Genomic DNA, 16,562 nt, shown 5'->3' on the forward strand with positions numbered 1-16,562 from the left:
TCATGCTCTGCATTGTAATTTTTTTTACATAGCCTTTATTATTAATCTCATTTCTTCACTTTTTTGAACCATTCCTAAGACATATAATTAATTTAATGTTTTAGGAAACCCATGAATATCCATTTTGAGATATTGTGGCTGATGTCATCATGTTTTCATTTATTCTCTTCTTTCATTTGATTTAATCAGACTTCGCTTGTCTCACTACTCTGCATTGTCATTTTGTTTTTATGTAGCCTATAGTATTTATTTTTGTTAATTAAACTTTCCCTCAGGCCTCTTTCCAGGTCAGGAAATTTGAGACAGGCAGACAACAAATGTCGACTATTGTAAAAAGGCACATAAGCACATATATAAACACAAAAGCTTGGCCAATGACAGACTATACGACACATGCAAGCATGGAATAAAGCACATAGACAGCACACATATCCAAATGATTAGCAATGTGAAGCATGCAGTGTACAGCAGTTAGTCAAAATGAGACAATTGAAAGGAGGAAACGAAGGGAATTAAAATGACGATGACAAAACTATTCCATATCCAGTAACCATTGTTTTACAGAACTGGAGAATGAGTTTAAGTTGCAGGTATCTGATGCTCGAGTGAAAATATGTTTTTTCTAGATGGTGTTCTATACAATCTCCTCTGGTGGTAGTTTCTTATTGTTTATAAGTTGTCTATGGATTGAATTTGACTTCTACAACTAAAACAATTATAGCGATACCAGCTGCATTCCTCTACATGGACATAAATTACACATTGTACTCCTCAAACAGTCATTTCAGCAAGATAGTTGTGTTTAACAGCTGACTAGAGCCTGTATTTGAGTATTTATAAAGTATAAAGTAAACTTGCTGATATATATAGAGATGAAGAGTCCATGCATCAGCGCTGTTTATTCCTTTACTTGGCTGAATGCTTGAAATGCTAAAGCTAATTCCTGCAGGATGAATTCCTTCTGAATTCATGTGGTACGTTCAAAGCAGCACCGCAGGACTCCTCCTCAGTTCCTGGAGGATTTGTGCACGATCGTCATGCAGAGTGAAAGTCATACAGAAAAACAATCACTGTAAATCCTGCAGGATGCTATTCCAGCAGAATGGTGCCTGCAGGAATGACATTGAGTTTTTTTCCTGCAGGATGCTGGTAGGACGTCTGACACCCGCTGTGATGAGAATATATATGTCTCCACTTTTTTAAAGAGCAGGACTGCAGAAGTCGTTTTCTGCTTTTCATCCACGATTGAGTCATAAATTACCAACAAAGAGAAGAGAGAAATGACAGATTCACAGAAAGCTTAGGTTTGAAGTAACATTTATCCATTTCTGTGGTGAGCTTCACCTTAAGACAGACAAAGCAACACACACACACACACACACAACCGTGAAGCACAAGCTGCTTAGTATTCACATCAGAAACAACGCAACGAAGAGGAGGGAGAGGAAACAACACGGCACACAGATCAAAACTTTTCTGCAGTGAGTCATGAGGAGATACAGGGATCAGCGAAGACAAAGAAACTAACCAGTGCAATAAGGTTAGTGCGAGTCTGTTCTGTGAGGCAGGACACTGGGGTTTTTACCCAACAGGCTTTGCTGCAACTGGCTGTGATCATTAACGCCAGTCACTTGCTTAAACGTGTCGCTAAATCTATGTGTTTCAGTTAGTTGAGTTTAGTCTTAGTGAGTTTAATCAGGTGAGTCATTATCTCATCATTATACCTGCCAGGGAAATATAATATATATATATATATGATTTGTATGTCATTTTATATTTCTTATCCTGCACCCATCTACAGGTCTGGCACTCAGAGGGCACTGGGGTTACGGAAGTTGTGCCCAGCAAAGCGAGCCTGGTCACCCAACTCTTCCTCGATCCTGAGAGGAGGAGGAAGAACATGGAGAGAAGATGAAGGAATGAGGGAAAGAGAAGAGAAATGCAGAAGGATAATAAGTTGCATACATGCTATAAGTCATGTTAAAGACTTTTTATAAACATGTAAATACACATATACAGTAAAGTGTCTATACTCCCACCTCATGAGCTGGTTGTATTTGGCCAAACGTTCTGATCGACAGGGAGCTCCGGTCTTGATCTGAAGGGAGACAGAGATAATAAGATCCCAAGAGAGAAACAGATACAGCTGCTTTGTGACTAATTTATAATATAATAATAGTAATTGATGAGTATTAGGACTGATGCAACAGTTATTTTCACAATCATCGTCTTTCTTTATACTCAGTTAAGAATAAAACAGCTTTTGTGATTTGTGGACTATTAATGTTCTACTCTATTAGTATTTTGTTATTTAATAATATTGCTTACATTGTTATACATGTGACACATATTAATTATATCACTTGAGTTACCTCTGCACACTGCGCCATTGTTTCAGTATTGTTTGTTTCCATATTTCTATTGCACTGGGAATTTGCTGCATTGTCTAATTTTAGATCGTCTCATTTATGCACTGTCATCACAGGACAGTCAATGCAAGGTGTTATGGTGGGTGTGTGTGTGTGTGTGTGTGTGTGTTAGTGTGTGTTAGTGTGTGTGTGTGTGTGTGTGTGTTTGTGTGTGTGTGTGTGTGTGTGTGTGTGTGTGTGTGTGTGTGTGTGTGTGTGTTACCTGTCCAGTGCAGAGACCAACCACCAGGTCAGCTATAAAAGTGTCCTCTGTTTCTCCGGAGCGATGGCTCACCATCACACCCCAGCCATTCTCCTGGGCCAGCTTACACCTGAGGACGCAGCGTATAACTAACAAGCTCACACATGCAGACAAGCGCATTCACACGTGTTACTGCATCAGACACGCAGAATCAACTCACGCCTTGATGGACTCTGTGACAGAGCCGATCTGGTTGACTTTGAGCAGCAGGCAGTTGCAGGCCTTATCCTCCACGGCTCGTTGGATCCTGCGCGGGTTAGTGACCGTGAGATCGTCTCCAACCACCTGCAAACACATCAGATGTTACTCAGTTTTCTCACTCATGGCAACAGTATCAGTTCTGTACAGAGCAGGAAATATTAAACTTTGTTGTCAACCTACTTTCTGTAAATCTATTTCTGTTCTTCTCCCAATTATATCAAAATGGGAACGCCACTGGACTTACACACAAATCTCAGATTGTATTACAAACTCAGGGCATGGAGTCTGGTGTCCTGAAAGACACTCTTGAATGTCACTACACATTTTGCAATCACTTACCTGGATGCCCACTGAGGCTGTGAACTGGGACCAAGCGGGCCAGTCGTCCTGATCGAACGGATCCTCAATAGACACAACTGAAGGAGGAGGGAGGATAGGTCAGATTATTTCTTGTGAAATCATGTAAAATGATGATGTAATGGCTCAGCTACTGAATGGGATCATCCCCATCATGCTCTCCAGATGACCATAAACGCACACATCACAATACCTACCTGGATAGTTGTTGATGAAGCCCTGGTAGATGCTGGCCAGCTCTTCACCGCTGATGTTGCGGGCGGCGTTGGGCGGAGACTTGAAGTCAAGGTCGTACTTGCCCTCCATGAAAAACTCTGAGGCGGCGACATCCATCCCAATCACCACTTTGTCCGTGAAGCCCGCTTTCTCTATGGCCGTCTTTATCAGCTCCAGGGCTGAGGCAGAGACACAGGAACAAGTAAGACCAACACCTCAGGCTATGAGAAGAAGAATCAGTTTGTTTCTGCGAGGTGGTTGTTCTCACCTTCACTGTTCTCCTGTATGTTTGGGGCAAACCCTCCCTCATCGCCCACATTTGTAGCATCCTGGCCGTACTTCTCCTTGATCACTTCTCTCAGAGTCTGGTAGAGCTCAGCCCCGACACGCAGAGCATCCCGGAAAGACTCGGCCCCTACAGGAAGTACCATGAACTCCTGCATGGCCAGTCTGTTACCAGCATGGGAGCCCCCGTTGATCACATTAAAAGCCTGAATATGGGGCAGATAAGGTATGAAAATGAATTAGCATATGATGTTTGAAAGAATTTGTGCACAAAATAAATCAATAAATACAGGACTCACAGGAACTGGTAGGACCAGCTCTCCGTTTCCTGCCAGATCAGCGATGTGGCGGTACAAGGGGACACCTTTCTCTGCAGCACCAGCTTTGCATATGGCCAGTGATACTCCCAGAATAGCATTGGCCCCGAACTTAGCTGTAGGGGACACAGATGAGTCATAACATGTATGCACCGGCTACTCACTGGAGGAGACACATGTCGTTACACATACATGCATAAGATATGACGGAACGAGACTTACATTTGTTATCAGTGCCGTCCAATTCAATCATCATGTTGTCCAGTGTCTCCTGCTCCAGCACGCTGACCCCCTGAAACAGAGGAGCCAGATTTCACCAATTTACTCCTCCTCTTCCTCCCACTCTCCTTTAGATTTGCTCTCATACTCACCGACTGGACGAGGGCAGGTCCAAGGCTGTCGTTGATGTGACCGACAGCCTTTGTTACACCTGAGACAGCAGGACAGAGGAGGATAAATATGTCAATTTTCAAACAGTGGCAGGCAAAAACAGAGAGAGCATGAAACTGGAAAGAGGAGACATCTTGTTTTCAGTCCTTACCTTTGCCCTTGTAGCGGGTCTTGTCTCCATCTCGGAGCTCCAGAGCCTCATAGATGCCGGTGGACGCACCGCTGGGCACAGCAGCCCTGAACAGACCTGGAGGGCAGAGGATTGGCAGGTGGAGGGAGGGGTAGAAGGGTAGAGGGGTGACGGGTTGATGAGGAGCAGGAGGAGGAGGAGGAGGAGGAGGAGGGAGAAGTAGAAAAAGGGAAAGGCAGAATTGTCAAGCCCATAAACTAACACAAATCCAACTGGCAATTCGACAAAAACCCGAGTGATATGCTTTTTGATGCATTTATTGTTTAACCTTTGCCTGTGTGCAGATCTACTTCCACAGTGGGGTTTCCTCTGGAGTCCAGGATCTCCCTGGCAACAATACTAACTATAGACATCCTGTACAAAAAGAGGAAACATATTTATACTCCATAACAGTTCAGTACATATAAGTATACACTCCAAGCTGTGTACAACGAGGGGAAATGATCCTTTCACATTATTCACAATGACTTCACACTCTCTCCCTCACTTATGCTAGTGACGCAGCCTTAGGGATGTAAAGCTGTGGAAAAGATGCTCCCTGGGAAGATGCTGTTACACGCACACACACAAACACGTACACACACACACACGGATAGAGAAGGTAACATAAATCAAAAGCTAATAACCAATACCTATTTATGAATCTACCGTCAACCTGTTCCGGACCACAAGCCACCTCAATTTCTGTGCTCTTTCAGACAGTGACTGAGACAGTGGACCAATGGAGAGGGGATATGGTGAGAAAACACAAGACAGGAGGAGGTGAGGAGAAGAGGGAGGAGGTGCAGAGTGATGGAGGGAATGGAGGAACAGATCAATCCTTTTAAACATTACCTGCAGCGTGTTTTGAAGCCTGCTGGAGAGAAGTGAGCGACTGTGGGCGAATGAGATGGAGAGGTAGAGGGACGGGGGGGCGGGAGGTGGGAGGGGGGAGATGGGGTGAAAAAAAACGTATGACACGCCGAGGGGGAGGGGGAGCAATGTGAGTCATTGGGAGATGCAGAGGGGAGGGAACAATGCTGGAGAAGAGAGGGAGGATGGAGGAACAGGGCAGAATAGCAATGGTCACATTCTCCCATTTGATGACTTAGGAAATATAAATGTGGTGAAAAGAGCTCAGCTTCCAATCTGAGTCCAATAGTCTTTTGTATGTACATCACCTGATATACAGTATAGTATATATACACACTAATCTGACAAAAACTGTCCAAGAAAATTGCCAATATGAAGAGGTAATTATGTAGTTGCTCTGAAATGCAGGCAGTGCTGTCATGCCTCTGAAGTGTGTGGGGGGGGGGGGGGGGGGTTGTTGTAGGAATGAAAAACGAACATCAGTACACTTCAGATGTGGATGACAGGTAAAAGATATCAAAAAAAGAAAAGCGCAGGATTCATCTCCCCAAAGAAAAGACGCTACAAACAGAGCCACCTTGTCGGGGACTGCAAAGATCTAATGGCGGGGATTAAAGCAGACAAGACGACAGGTAGACAGGTGTGAGGAGCGGTGCATGCTGGGGGTTGGTGAGGGTGGATGTGGATTTAAAAATAGCGTGTGGATGTAATTAAAGAAACAGCGAGCACAGAAGGAGGCAGGCAGGGAGCCCGCGGGGGGAGGGATTTGTCAAAAGAGCATTTTGGGGCTGCTCCACTTGTGTGCTCCATCCGGATGTCACATGACCTGCAGACGCAGTGTCACAGGGAAGAGGCGGCACACAGACACATGTAAAAGGCAGAGCATCTCTGAGGACTCACAAAATTACACTCAAATAACAGACAAGTGTTGATACATTTTATGAGGCTTAAAAAAAAGCATAGATTTACAGGTATTGATGCGTATTCATGATATTGAAGCTCGTGAAATTTGTTTTTATGAAACACGTCAATATAGAAGACATGCGATCGTCAAACACAACCACAACAGACACACATTTTGCAATTATCTAACAATGTTTAATGAACTTTTATTTAGTTAGATTAATTAGTTAACAGTATACAATTCAATTCACCGACACACTAGTGTCTTCACGAACATAAAATGGACTGTACAGCAGATGTACTGTATACTGTAGCACTTACGTGCAGTGGGCAAAAACACATGGAAAGTTTTGAGGACGAGTATAATATAAAGTGAGTGTAGTTATTCCCAATTTGCACAAGAGATCCACTTTTTGTGTTTTTTTGAATGTCACAGTAGAGCAGTTGAACTGTAAATGTATCTATCAAGTGTGTGTAGGGGGGTTGTTGTGTGTGTGTGTGTGTGTGTGTGTGTGTGTGTGTGTGTGTGTGTGTGTGTGTGTGTGTGTGTGTGTAATATGTGGTTCATATATAGACAGTCCAGTCATATCAAACATTTACGACAGCCAGTTGTGACAATCATCAACTTCCGTCTTCAACTTGGTTCACAGCATCGGGGAAATCTTCCCTCAAATCCATTTGTGGTCGCCTCGTCAAATGTGACACCTGCAGGGACGACAACACAGTGTGTGTTAGAAAATATGGAAATTACAAAAGAAGAAAAGGCTTCGTCAAACAACCGTGGCCTCTGTTTTATGATACGAATCAAGGTGGTCAGTCCAAAAATACTGCTCCTACACAACAGACTCCCCTTATTTTCAAGGTTATAACTAATAAAAATAAACCTTTGGAGCATTAGTGATGCATCAGTACTGACATATGTTATTATTCATCAGGTACACATATACGCGATGAGCTCAACTTTCTTACCTTCTCACCAGTCGTAGCGTGGGCGGGCTTGGGGCTGACGGTGTCTGGGGGACTCGTGCCGAGGACCTGGGGGGGGTGACGAGCTAGGAGGGGCAGGAAGAGCCAGCTGGGGGACTACTGCCCTTCGATCGCGGCCGTACTCAAGCGCCCGGGCGTTCGGGGGGACGTACCTTCCTGCCTCCCTCCTCCACTCATCATCAAACGCTCCAGCCTCACCTAGTAGGAATGTAGGGGAGGTTGGTGAGTAACACAGAAAACACATATCTCATGTGATTGTAGCTGTATTGACTCTAATATAAGACATCACATTGGTTTTTGGTTAAGCTTGACAAATTCTTCTGCTTCTGCTGAGTGTGCCACCAAAAACATAAAATTCACTTCTTTTGGGTATTCCAAGTTGAGCTGAGAAACGCAATCACCAACAATCATAAAAGGATCTTTTCCACCTGAAAGACTCACTTTCGTCAAGGTTAATGAAGTCTTGCCGTTCCTCGCGGTCTCCTGTGCGGCGATTTCGCGAACGCTCCATTATGTGTGCACGAGGGCCGATGTGGTGGCCGATGGCGCAACGCTCCAAGCCGCTCTCGCTGTCCCTCACCGACTGCCGCGTTTCACGGATCTGAGATGAAAGGGGGGAGGCTCAGTTTACTAAAACAAGCAGGACACTCTGCACTGTGTGTGAACTCACTCTGAAATGATGTTTATACTGTACATGATCTGTTTACTGTCACTACAAGTTCTGATCATTTAAAGTGTTTCTGGAGCTAGAAAGTCAAAGTCATGCCTGGACTAACAAAGCACAACAGATTACCTACACACGCTGTTGGATTTTAACGCTCATAAGTTACTGAAGTTAATCTCACCCCTCCAGGGCCTGTTCTCGTTGCCTGGGTCTGCTGATAAACTTTAGGAGCCCCTATATCTGTCGAGGAGTAGGAGATCACTGTCGAGGAGGAGAACGTCTGACAGTTTTGTGTACTCGTCATTCTTTCCTAGAAGAAAATAAAAAACAAACAAAAAGGTGAGACGGAGTACTGGGGAAACACAGGCTTCAGTCATGAGGGTAATTACGTCTGTTTATCTGAAGAAAAAAAAAAACTCACTCACCACGTTTTCCATCATTTCTCCCATCATGCCAAACATGTCCATGAATCCACCGCCCTGAAAACATACATTAAATGACATCTTTTAATTGTGTTTCTGCAGTTTTCAACAAGTCAGATTTAAGGTGAAGTCGCCTGGAGGAGAATAACTCCTCAAACACCAAGTTATCTTGCAAACTACAGGCCGAGACGTATCCATTGTCTTTCCCACAGAGTGTTCTGTAATAAATACTGGCCGGGGTACTTGTAGTTATCATTCCAAACCATTCTGACAAACCTTAACGAACCTTTACCTTTACGACCTGTATGGGTCTTCTGTGATAAGGTAACAAACACAGATTGTCTACTTCACCTCATCCTCCATATACTTTTGACTGTAAATTCAGTTAAAAGCCACTTCATCTGAGCCCTTATCTAAAAACCAGAATTAACCTTTATGTGATCCTTTCTCTCACCCTATTAACCATAAACCAGAATAACAACAATAAAGCAGGAATAAAGATAAAATTGGAGACTTGGTCTTCATTTGTAGACAATCTTTGATAAGCTCCGTTATCAGAAACATTTTGTAAACAGGCCTTGACTTCCTGCAGTTGTAGGAGGTCGACTACTCACCATTCCCATCATACCGAAGGGGGCCAGTGGACCGGCCTAGAAGAAAATGTGAAACAATTGTAAAATCAGTTAACTAATTGGATTTATACACACAACCCAGGAGTACAATCCGGAAACATAGCATCAGGTTACCTGTCTACGTGGTGCACGATGTGGCTGCATCTGGGGGGCAAGAGCGAAAGGGTCGATAGCAAAAGGTTGATACAGACTCATCTGCTGCCTGTGAGCCGCAAATGGATCCCTAGAAGAAATCAGAAATATTTATGATTTTACTGTTGACGTTAACGAGACTCACGTAGGTAAATGCATTCTGTAAATGATACAGGAAGAGAAGCCTGTCATATCTACCAGGATGTGACAGATCACTTAGACATACAATTTGTGTCCCGGAGAACACTCACACAGCAACATCCGGTTTTCTACAGACTTTGAACTTCAAAACTTAGCAGAGCTTTGCTTTTTTACGTGCACAAAATAAAAAGGTCTAAGAAACACTTAAGGAAATGGATAAAGCGACTCATCTCGTTTCAGTCTCTCTGTTTTCGTTCAGTTTTCTGTCGCTCAGCTAGTTTTCTGCAGTTAGATTCCCAAGATCTTGGGAGATTGGTGACAACACAACAGGACCCACCATCAAAAGTGGATTAGAATTTCATGATTTAAATCGAATAACCTGTGTGTGTTAAAGCAAGTCTATAAATCTGATTGGCTTTACCCCTGTTATCGAGTTGTTATGAATAAAGTTACCATACATGTTTACATTCTTATCCATCAGGAAGGTGTCTGATGGATCCCAAACTCATTCTGCACCATAACAATGACCCCAAAAATACAGCTAGTGTCATTAAGAGCCATCTTCAATGAGAAGAACAACATGGAGTCTTGTAATGTGTGGCCTGGCCTCCACAGAGCCCTGATCTCAACATTGAGTCAATCTGGGAAAACATGAATAGAGACACCGAAACTAAATCCACGGAGAGGACACATGGCACCGAGTACAGCAAGTACCATTACAAACTGTGCAGAGGTGTAGCTGAGGGCATGGTTTCTTTTAAGGTAAATGGCGGTTTGGCTGGTCAATAATTATCACAACATCAATAGCAAAACAAATTGTCTTGATGGCCACATCGTGAGTGATGGTCACAACAAATAATGATATGATTGAGTTTTAACCTGTTTATTGTACTTTGTATGAAGTTAACTGATAAATACAAATGCTTTGCTGCATTATTTTTTTAAACGTCCACAACCTCTGCTAAGTACTGTGCTTCATGTAGTGTCTAGTAAAGCTCAGGTTGATCTGCAGCAATTAAAACTTACATGCATTTGCAATATAAAGGGATATGCATTGTGTAAATACATTATAGCAGAATAAAGCTGTCATTTGATCTGGAACACAGATCGAAATGGCTGCAGCAGACATTGCAGGAGCTGGAACTGCATTCGGTGCAACAAGGTTAAATGACACACATGAGGATCATTGAGTGTTTCAGCTGCTGATCTGGGAACCGAACACTGCTGAGCTCTGACAGCGTTGTTGTAGTTGTTGTCTATCCAATATGGTGGACCACCACCGTAGGCCCCCACAGCTGGCTGGAGTCAAGAAAGGTACCTGCTTCAAGCGACCGGAGAAATACACGTTCCATCAAACCAGGACGCTGCTCGTGCAAAACACACAGGGAGGCGACGCTGTTAAAGCCCAATGTGGTTGATGTCAGTACTCACATCATGTAGGGGTCGTCATCAACGTCGTTCAAGAACCGAAACATGCTCAGATCTTTAACTCAGCTGGCTGATGCTAGCCAGCTAGCTAGGTAAACAGTCGCGTTTTCCAAGGATGAGGCAGATTAATGAACGCGAAACTCTGGTCAGGCTGAAACCGAGGAGTTTGGACTTTCTCTCGGCCACTGAGACACTAAACATCCGCTACAGCTTCCCGCAGAGACCGCTCACAGCGTCGGTGCACAGCAAATTCCAGAAACCTGGACCCGACATGAAAACGGAAGTCAGTCCTCTGACAAAGAGAAGGAGCTGCGCTGTCAAGTTAGCATCACAGCTAGCAGCTGTGGTTCCGGTGGTGTTATGTTTCAGAATAAAGCGTTTCCTGTTGTGAGGCTTTCACAACAATCAACAGTTTTATGGTGTCATTGCGTTATAGCGGTTATATTATATTATATCATATTATATATTTCCACATCCTAAATAATAATAGTATTTTTTAATATAAATATACAAAATAAATTAAAAAAAATTAGATATAAAAAATTAAATTAAATTAAATTAAATTGAAATAAGTTAAATTAAATTAAATTAAATTAAATTAAATTAATCCTGCGTAGTCCACTTCTGCGCAGTATTCGCAGGCTTCCACAACAAGTTTTATATTTATTATATTATATATTTCCACATCCCAAATAATAATGATAATTAGTAGATAGAGAAATCGAGATAGAGATAGATAGATAGATAGACAGAGATATAGATAGATAGATAGATAGATAGATAGATAGATAGATAGATAGATAGATGTATAAATAGATAGACAGGCAGATAGACAGACGTGTGCATTCTGTCCAGCAGGGGGCGCTGTTTCCATTCCTCATCAGGGACTGGGGCTCGTCCTGTTTGCGGCTGCGCTCACTCAGCGACCCTCAAACCCGGATGTAACCAACGCCTAAGCTGCCAGAAGAAAAGCGGTGAGTAGAGTCAGAGAAACTGTGTGAAGATGATAATTTAGACCAAATCAAACCTCCGGACACACGCAGCGGAGTCTCCCGAGTAGTGTGAAGTCTCGACGGGGAGGAAGGGCGTGTTTGTCGGGTTTATAAATCCGCGGTACGGGGCTAAAACTTCCTCTGCCATAGAGAAGGACTGAGAGTTGGCTAACGTGGCTGTGGTTGTTGAAGTTGTCACAACTGCTGGTCGAGACTTTAATTTCTCCCGGTTACGGTTCTAAACCCACCTGTGTTTAGTGTGATAAACGAGCTAGCTGACACATTAGCTTGACAGTTGACAGACTCTGTCCTCACTTCACCGATCTGAGCTAACACAGCCACTAAATAATCACAACCTGGCTCTGCGCCTTCTTCTCCGTCTCTCTTCTGTGTTTTCAATGTTTGTTTGTTTTGTTTAGCTGAAGGTTCTAATCCGTTTTCGTGGCTCCACGTTTTAGCCGAAGAAATGTGTTTATTTAGCGGAAGTTTGGGGCAGTATCCGTTTCTATATGACGCCGGGCGTATAGGCCGTGGTTTCTTCAACATCTGTGGTATGTAGCACCCAGTATGCGGAAGTGATTCACTGTCATCAATAAACCTTTGCTCGCACATGTTACAACAGGCCTGACGTTCAGATCGCTCTCATTTTTCAATCAGCAGCCAATACAGCCACAAATACACTAATCGAGTAACACACTCAGCATCAGGAAGACCAGACACAACATGAAATCACTTCCTCTATTTCTTTAATGCTCAACAAGGATTTGATGGCTGATATTACTAAGTATGTTTCATATGTAACACATTAGGAACTTTACACCACTTTATTAGGTTAATTTAGCTATTTCAGATATAACAGTGCTGCTGTTAATAGGACTGGGGAATAAAACAACAGCAATATCATCACAAAATAATTTTCATTAAAAGAAATATAAGTGTACGATACCATATCTAAGAAAAGTTCACTACATACTTCTTATGCTTTATGCGAGCATGGTGAGGAGATATAATACACAATTGTTTTTTTCATTTTGTATTGGAATTTTAAGATTTGTAAAATGTTTCATTCTCCGCTAACAAAAAGAGTTTAAAACCACAACCGTCCAAAAATCGTTTTTTATTCTAAACTGAAATAATAATGTGATGGTTTGATATTGACTTATTAACAGATTTATCTGGATGCCATATAGCCCTGCCCTAGCAGTAAATCTTTTATATCCTTTTCTGTTTTATACAGAGGTTCATCTCTTATTCAGCTTAAACTACTTTATGCTTTTAAAAGTTTACAATATTTTACGCTTTAATATTTTTATGCTGCTTAACTGTACATTTGTGCTTTTTTATCTCTAATGCACAAAATTATAGGAATATTGTTACTGATCGTTGAATGTGAAATAGATATTTAACTGTTAGAGATGGTTTGGGATAAGCTAATTTTAACTTCTTTATATATGTATTATTGTGCAGTTTAATCTTTGCCAAATGCATCATAAGCGCATCGTGCTTACCTTTAGTTAAATGTTCTTAAATATAAATGTACTTTCCTCCACTTCCCCTATAAAAAATTATGGATTTATAGCCCAACACACTTCCCGGTTTGTTGCTGTTTATATTGCCTGCTCGGTTCTTCATGTGTTAGTCACTCGCTGTATAAAAAGCCATCCGTGACCCTACTAAGCATTTCTTGTGTGTTACTTCCCCTCTGCATCTGGCTGACTGTCCAGTCTGCTGCAGATCATGTTGACACACATGTGATGTTTCCTATTTTCTATTTTCCCCACTGCAGATGCAGACTATAAAATGTGTAGTGGTAGGAGACGGTGCAGTAGGAAAGACCTGCCTACTGATCTCCTACACAACCAACAAGTTCCCCTCAGAATATGTGCCCACGGTAAGAACATGTTAAAAAGAACTGCACACAGTTAACACATTGACTCAGAAGCACCGTTTAATCAGACGTGTTGGATTTGACAAATAATCTTTTCTGTTTTCTCAAAGGTTTTTGATAATTATGCTGTGACGGTGATGATTGGGGGGGAGCCCTATACACTCGGCCTTTTTGACACAGCAGGTAACACGAGGGTCTTCCAAACTCTCTTCTTTTCTGTCTCATTTCTGCCACCCTGAAACTAAACTAAAAACTTCCCCTGCTCTTTCTATCTTGTGACTGCCACCCTCAGGTCAGGAGGATTATGACAGGCTGCGTCCTCTCAGTTACCCACAGACAGACGTGTTCCTCGTATGTTTCTCTGTCGTCTCCCCCTCATCTTTTGAAAATGTCAAAGAAAAGGTCAGTTTCTAATAATTTATCTTTCATTGGGAAAAATAACATGACCTTGATTTTTGACTCAAACAAACTGGTGAATAAATCGGTCATTTTGTGTTTAATTTCCCTATTTATTATTTTCTTAATTAATCTATACATTTTCTTCGTCTATAACTTGTACCATTTTCCCTAAGTTGAGGTCATTATTGTATTGTATTGCTTGACCAACAGCCCTGAACCCAAACATAAACCTTTTACTGTCACTTGACACAGAAAAGTGACAAATCTGCACATTTAAGTTGTTAGAACAATATATAGTTTTGCCCTAAAAAATCTACTTATCCAATTAGTTAATTAAATAATGTTATTTTCTCTCAATTGACTGATTGATTAATCACCTAATCATTTAAGCTCTGATGACGTATGATGGGCTGAGGGTTGTATCAAATTGTTTTGATACTTGAACAGATATTGTTCACGCAGTAAAATACTGATATTAAAACGATCAATTTAACAGCTCGACACATTAAGAAAAACACTTTCCTCTGCAATATCCTTTTATAAATAAGCCAAAGTTCTCAAACTGAATATTGTTGAAACATAAACTGTGTAAGAGCTACCTTTACAAAATTACAGTTTAAAATGTTGATCCTTCTGTATAGTAAAGAAACAAATCCGACCAGACATTTAATACCAGATCTCCATTTTTATATATTTTGTTCTATAAACACATCTAGTTCAATAACAATATAAATTAATTATTAATAATCTTTTATATCACTTTCTTTTTTTCAGTGGGTTCCTGAGATTTCTCACCACTGCCCACGCACACCCTTCCTGTTAGTGGGCACACAGATGGACCTGCGGGAAGACAGCAACACAATTGAGAAGCTGGCAAAGAACAAACAGCGGCCCCTCTATCCTGAGATGGGAGAGAAGCTGGCACGTGAGCTCAAGGCCGTCAAATACGTGGAGTGCTCTGCTCTGACACAGGTGTGTGGCAAATTTTCACAACCCTTCAAAAGTGAAAGTCAAGCATTCATTTGTAAATTTCTCTTTTTAACATGTGTTTTCTCTCTTCTTTTTCTTCTTCTTCTTCTTCTTCTTCTTCTTCTTCTTCTTCGAGCAGCGAGGGCTTAAGAATGTGTTTGACGAGGCGATCCTGGCAGCATTGGAGCCTCCAGAGACCAAAACCAAGAGAAAGTGCATTCTCCTATAGACGAACAACCACATTGAGAGACGTGATAGTGTAAGAAATAGCTGTGGTGAATCGAAACACCGGAGCAATCAATGGCCATTATGAATAAAAGGACAAAACAAAAGGGGAAGGGAGGTACAATGCCATTGAGACTTATTCTAATACACACGTACACTGATTGTGCCTTCAATATAAACATTGAAAGAGGCTGAGCAGCGAAACTTCAGCAGTAAATCCAGCAAGTGTCACCTATCTCCTTTTCTGAAAGCTTTTCCAAACTGCAGTGTTGTCTCTACAAACATTCAGGTGGGGCGGGCCCCCCCTGCCTGTCACTGTCGCTCCATTTTTTATTTTTTTAAAGAAAGATTCATTTCTATAGTTGCCTTTAGCTTCCTCTGTGTTTTACCTCCTGCAGTCATTTGGGGCTTTTAAACACTCGAGTTACATTTAACATTAAGTTTTTAGTGAACTTTAGTTAGTACATTTAAGGGGGCAACTTAATGTTAAATGGTGTTTGCTTTCTTTTCGGACCCTTGTGGATTGAATAATGAAAGCATGAGAGATTCATTGTCACTCCAAACAAAGGTAGCTCTCTGAAATGATTTCTCTCTTCCAAACTTTGGTGAGAGGCCAAGTACATTTTCACCAATTCCTCTTCTGTAGATGACGTTTGAATTTCTATTTTATTCTCCTTTTGTTTATACTGTGTTAATTCTGTGACTTTGTTTTGGGATTTATTTTGTTGCATTTATTCATTTTGAAACTTGACTTTTTATTTTATCCAGATTTTTTTCTATTGCTAGACTACCAACTTTGAGTCAACGATAATATAACAAATTAAGTTGTGATATTTTCAAAAGATCTCAACCTGGACTGAGAATGAGATGATAACCTTTGATAGTAAATTTCTGGGTGTTTGTAATCACAGGATATTTTTAATAAAAATGGTTCAATGACATGCAACGTAGCCCTTTCTTATTATGTTTGAAGGAAAATATGTTTACCACATTCTCTTCTATATGAAGGAAAGACAATCTTTTAAAGCAACAGCATGTTACTTTTACTGAGCAACATGTGGTGATAAGTTCTATTGGGTTCTGTGTCCAAGCAATTAAGTCCTTTCATTTAGAAAACAAACAAAGCCTGTCATTGTGTTGACTGGAGCGCTGGCGGCCTAGTCCCACTCACTGAACTGAAACACAACTGAACGCTGGATATTACCCATGATCCCCAGCTGCCTGAACCAGATGAGCTGCTGCTGTAACAAATACTCCAAACTCGGTTTAGAATTCTTCATATTTTAAGTTTGAGTGGTTGAG

The 16,562-nt window shown here is 41.6% G+C and overlaps 3 protein-coding genes across 4 annotated transcripts; 1 reads left to right on the top strand and 2 right to left on the bottom strand.

Moving 5' to 3' along the window:
* Window positions 1-1,504: 1,504 nt before the first annotated feature.
* On the bottom strand, window positions 1,505-4,979 carry LOC128449548 (gamma-enolase). 2 transcript variants are annotated; one of them, XM_053432778.1, is made up of 12 exons: window positions 4,895-4,979; window positions 4,588-4,683; window positions 4,418-4,476; window positions 4,269-4,338; window positions 4,029-4,162; window positions 3,713-3,935; window positions 3,426-3,623; window positions 3,211-3,287; window positions 2,831-2,955; window positions 2,632-2,740; window positions 2,040-2,098; window positions 1,505-1,880 (listed from the first exon to the last, which is right to left on the bottom strand). In XM_053432778.1, exons 1-12 carry the CDS (start codon window positions 4,977-4,979, stop codon window positions 1,811-1,813), a joined length of 1,305 nt encoding a protein of 434 aa, XP_053288753.1. In that variant the 3' UTR covers window positions 1,505-1,810. The 2 variants fall into 2 exon arrangements, with proteins under 2 accessions (XP_053288753.1, XP_053288754.1); XM_053432779.1 differs by lacking the exons at window positions 4,269-4,338; window positions 4,418-4,476.
* A 1,422-nt stretch (window positions 4,980-6,401) lies between these two features.
* Window positions 6,402-11,129, bottom strand: mlf2 (myeloid leukemia factor 2). The gene is made up of 8 exons (XM_053432447.1): window positions 10,791-11,129; window positions 9,201-9,309; window positions 9,069-9,104; window positions 8,458-8,511; window positions 8,214-8,342; window positions 7,810-7,969; window positions 7,351-7,566; window positions 6,402-7,086 (listed from the first exon to the last, which is right to left on the bottom strand). Exons 1-7 carry the CDS (start codon window positions 10,832-10,834, stop codon window positions 7,355-7,357), a joined length of 744 nt encoding a protein of 247 aa, XP_053288422.1. The 5' UTR covers window positions 10,835-11,129; the 3' UTR covers window positions 6,402-7,086; window positions 7,351-7,354.
* Window positions 11,130-11,652: 523 nt separating this feature from the next.
* Window positions 11,653-16,201, top strand: cdc42l (cell division cycle 42, like). Its single transcript, XM_053432771.1, has 6 exons — window positions 11,653-11,761; window positions 13,566-13,670; window positions 13,778-13,850; window positions 13,960-14,069; window positions 14,841-15,038; window positions 15,175-16,201. Exons 2-6 carry the CDS (start codon window positions 13,566-13,568, stop codon window positions 15,262-15,264), a joined length of 576 nt encoding a protein of 191 aa, XP_053288746.1. The 5' UTR covers window positions 11,653-11,761; the 3' UTR covers window positions 15,265-16,201.
* Window positions 16,202-16,562: the final 361 nt, after the last annotated feature.

The sequence above is a fragment of the Pleuronectes platessa genome, chromosome 10, assembly GCF_947347685.1.
Source record: "Pleuronectes platessa chromosome 10, fPlePla1.1, whole genome shotgun sequence".
NCBI lineage: Eukaryota > Metazoa > Chordata > Actinopteri > Pleuronectiformes > Pleuronectidae > Pleuronectes > Pleuronectes platessa.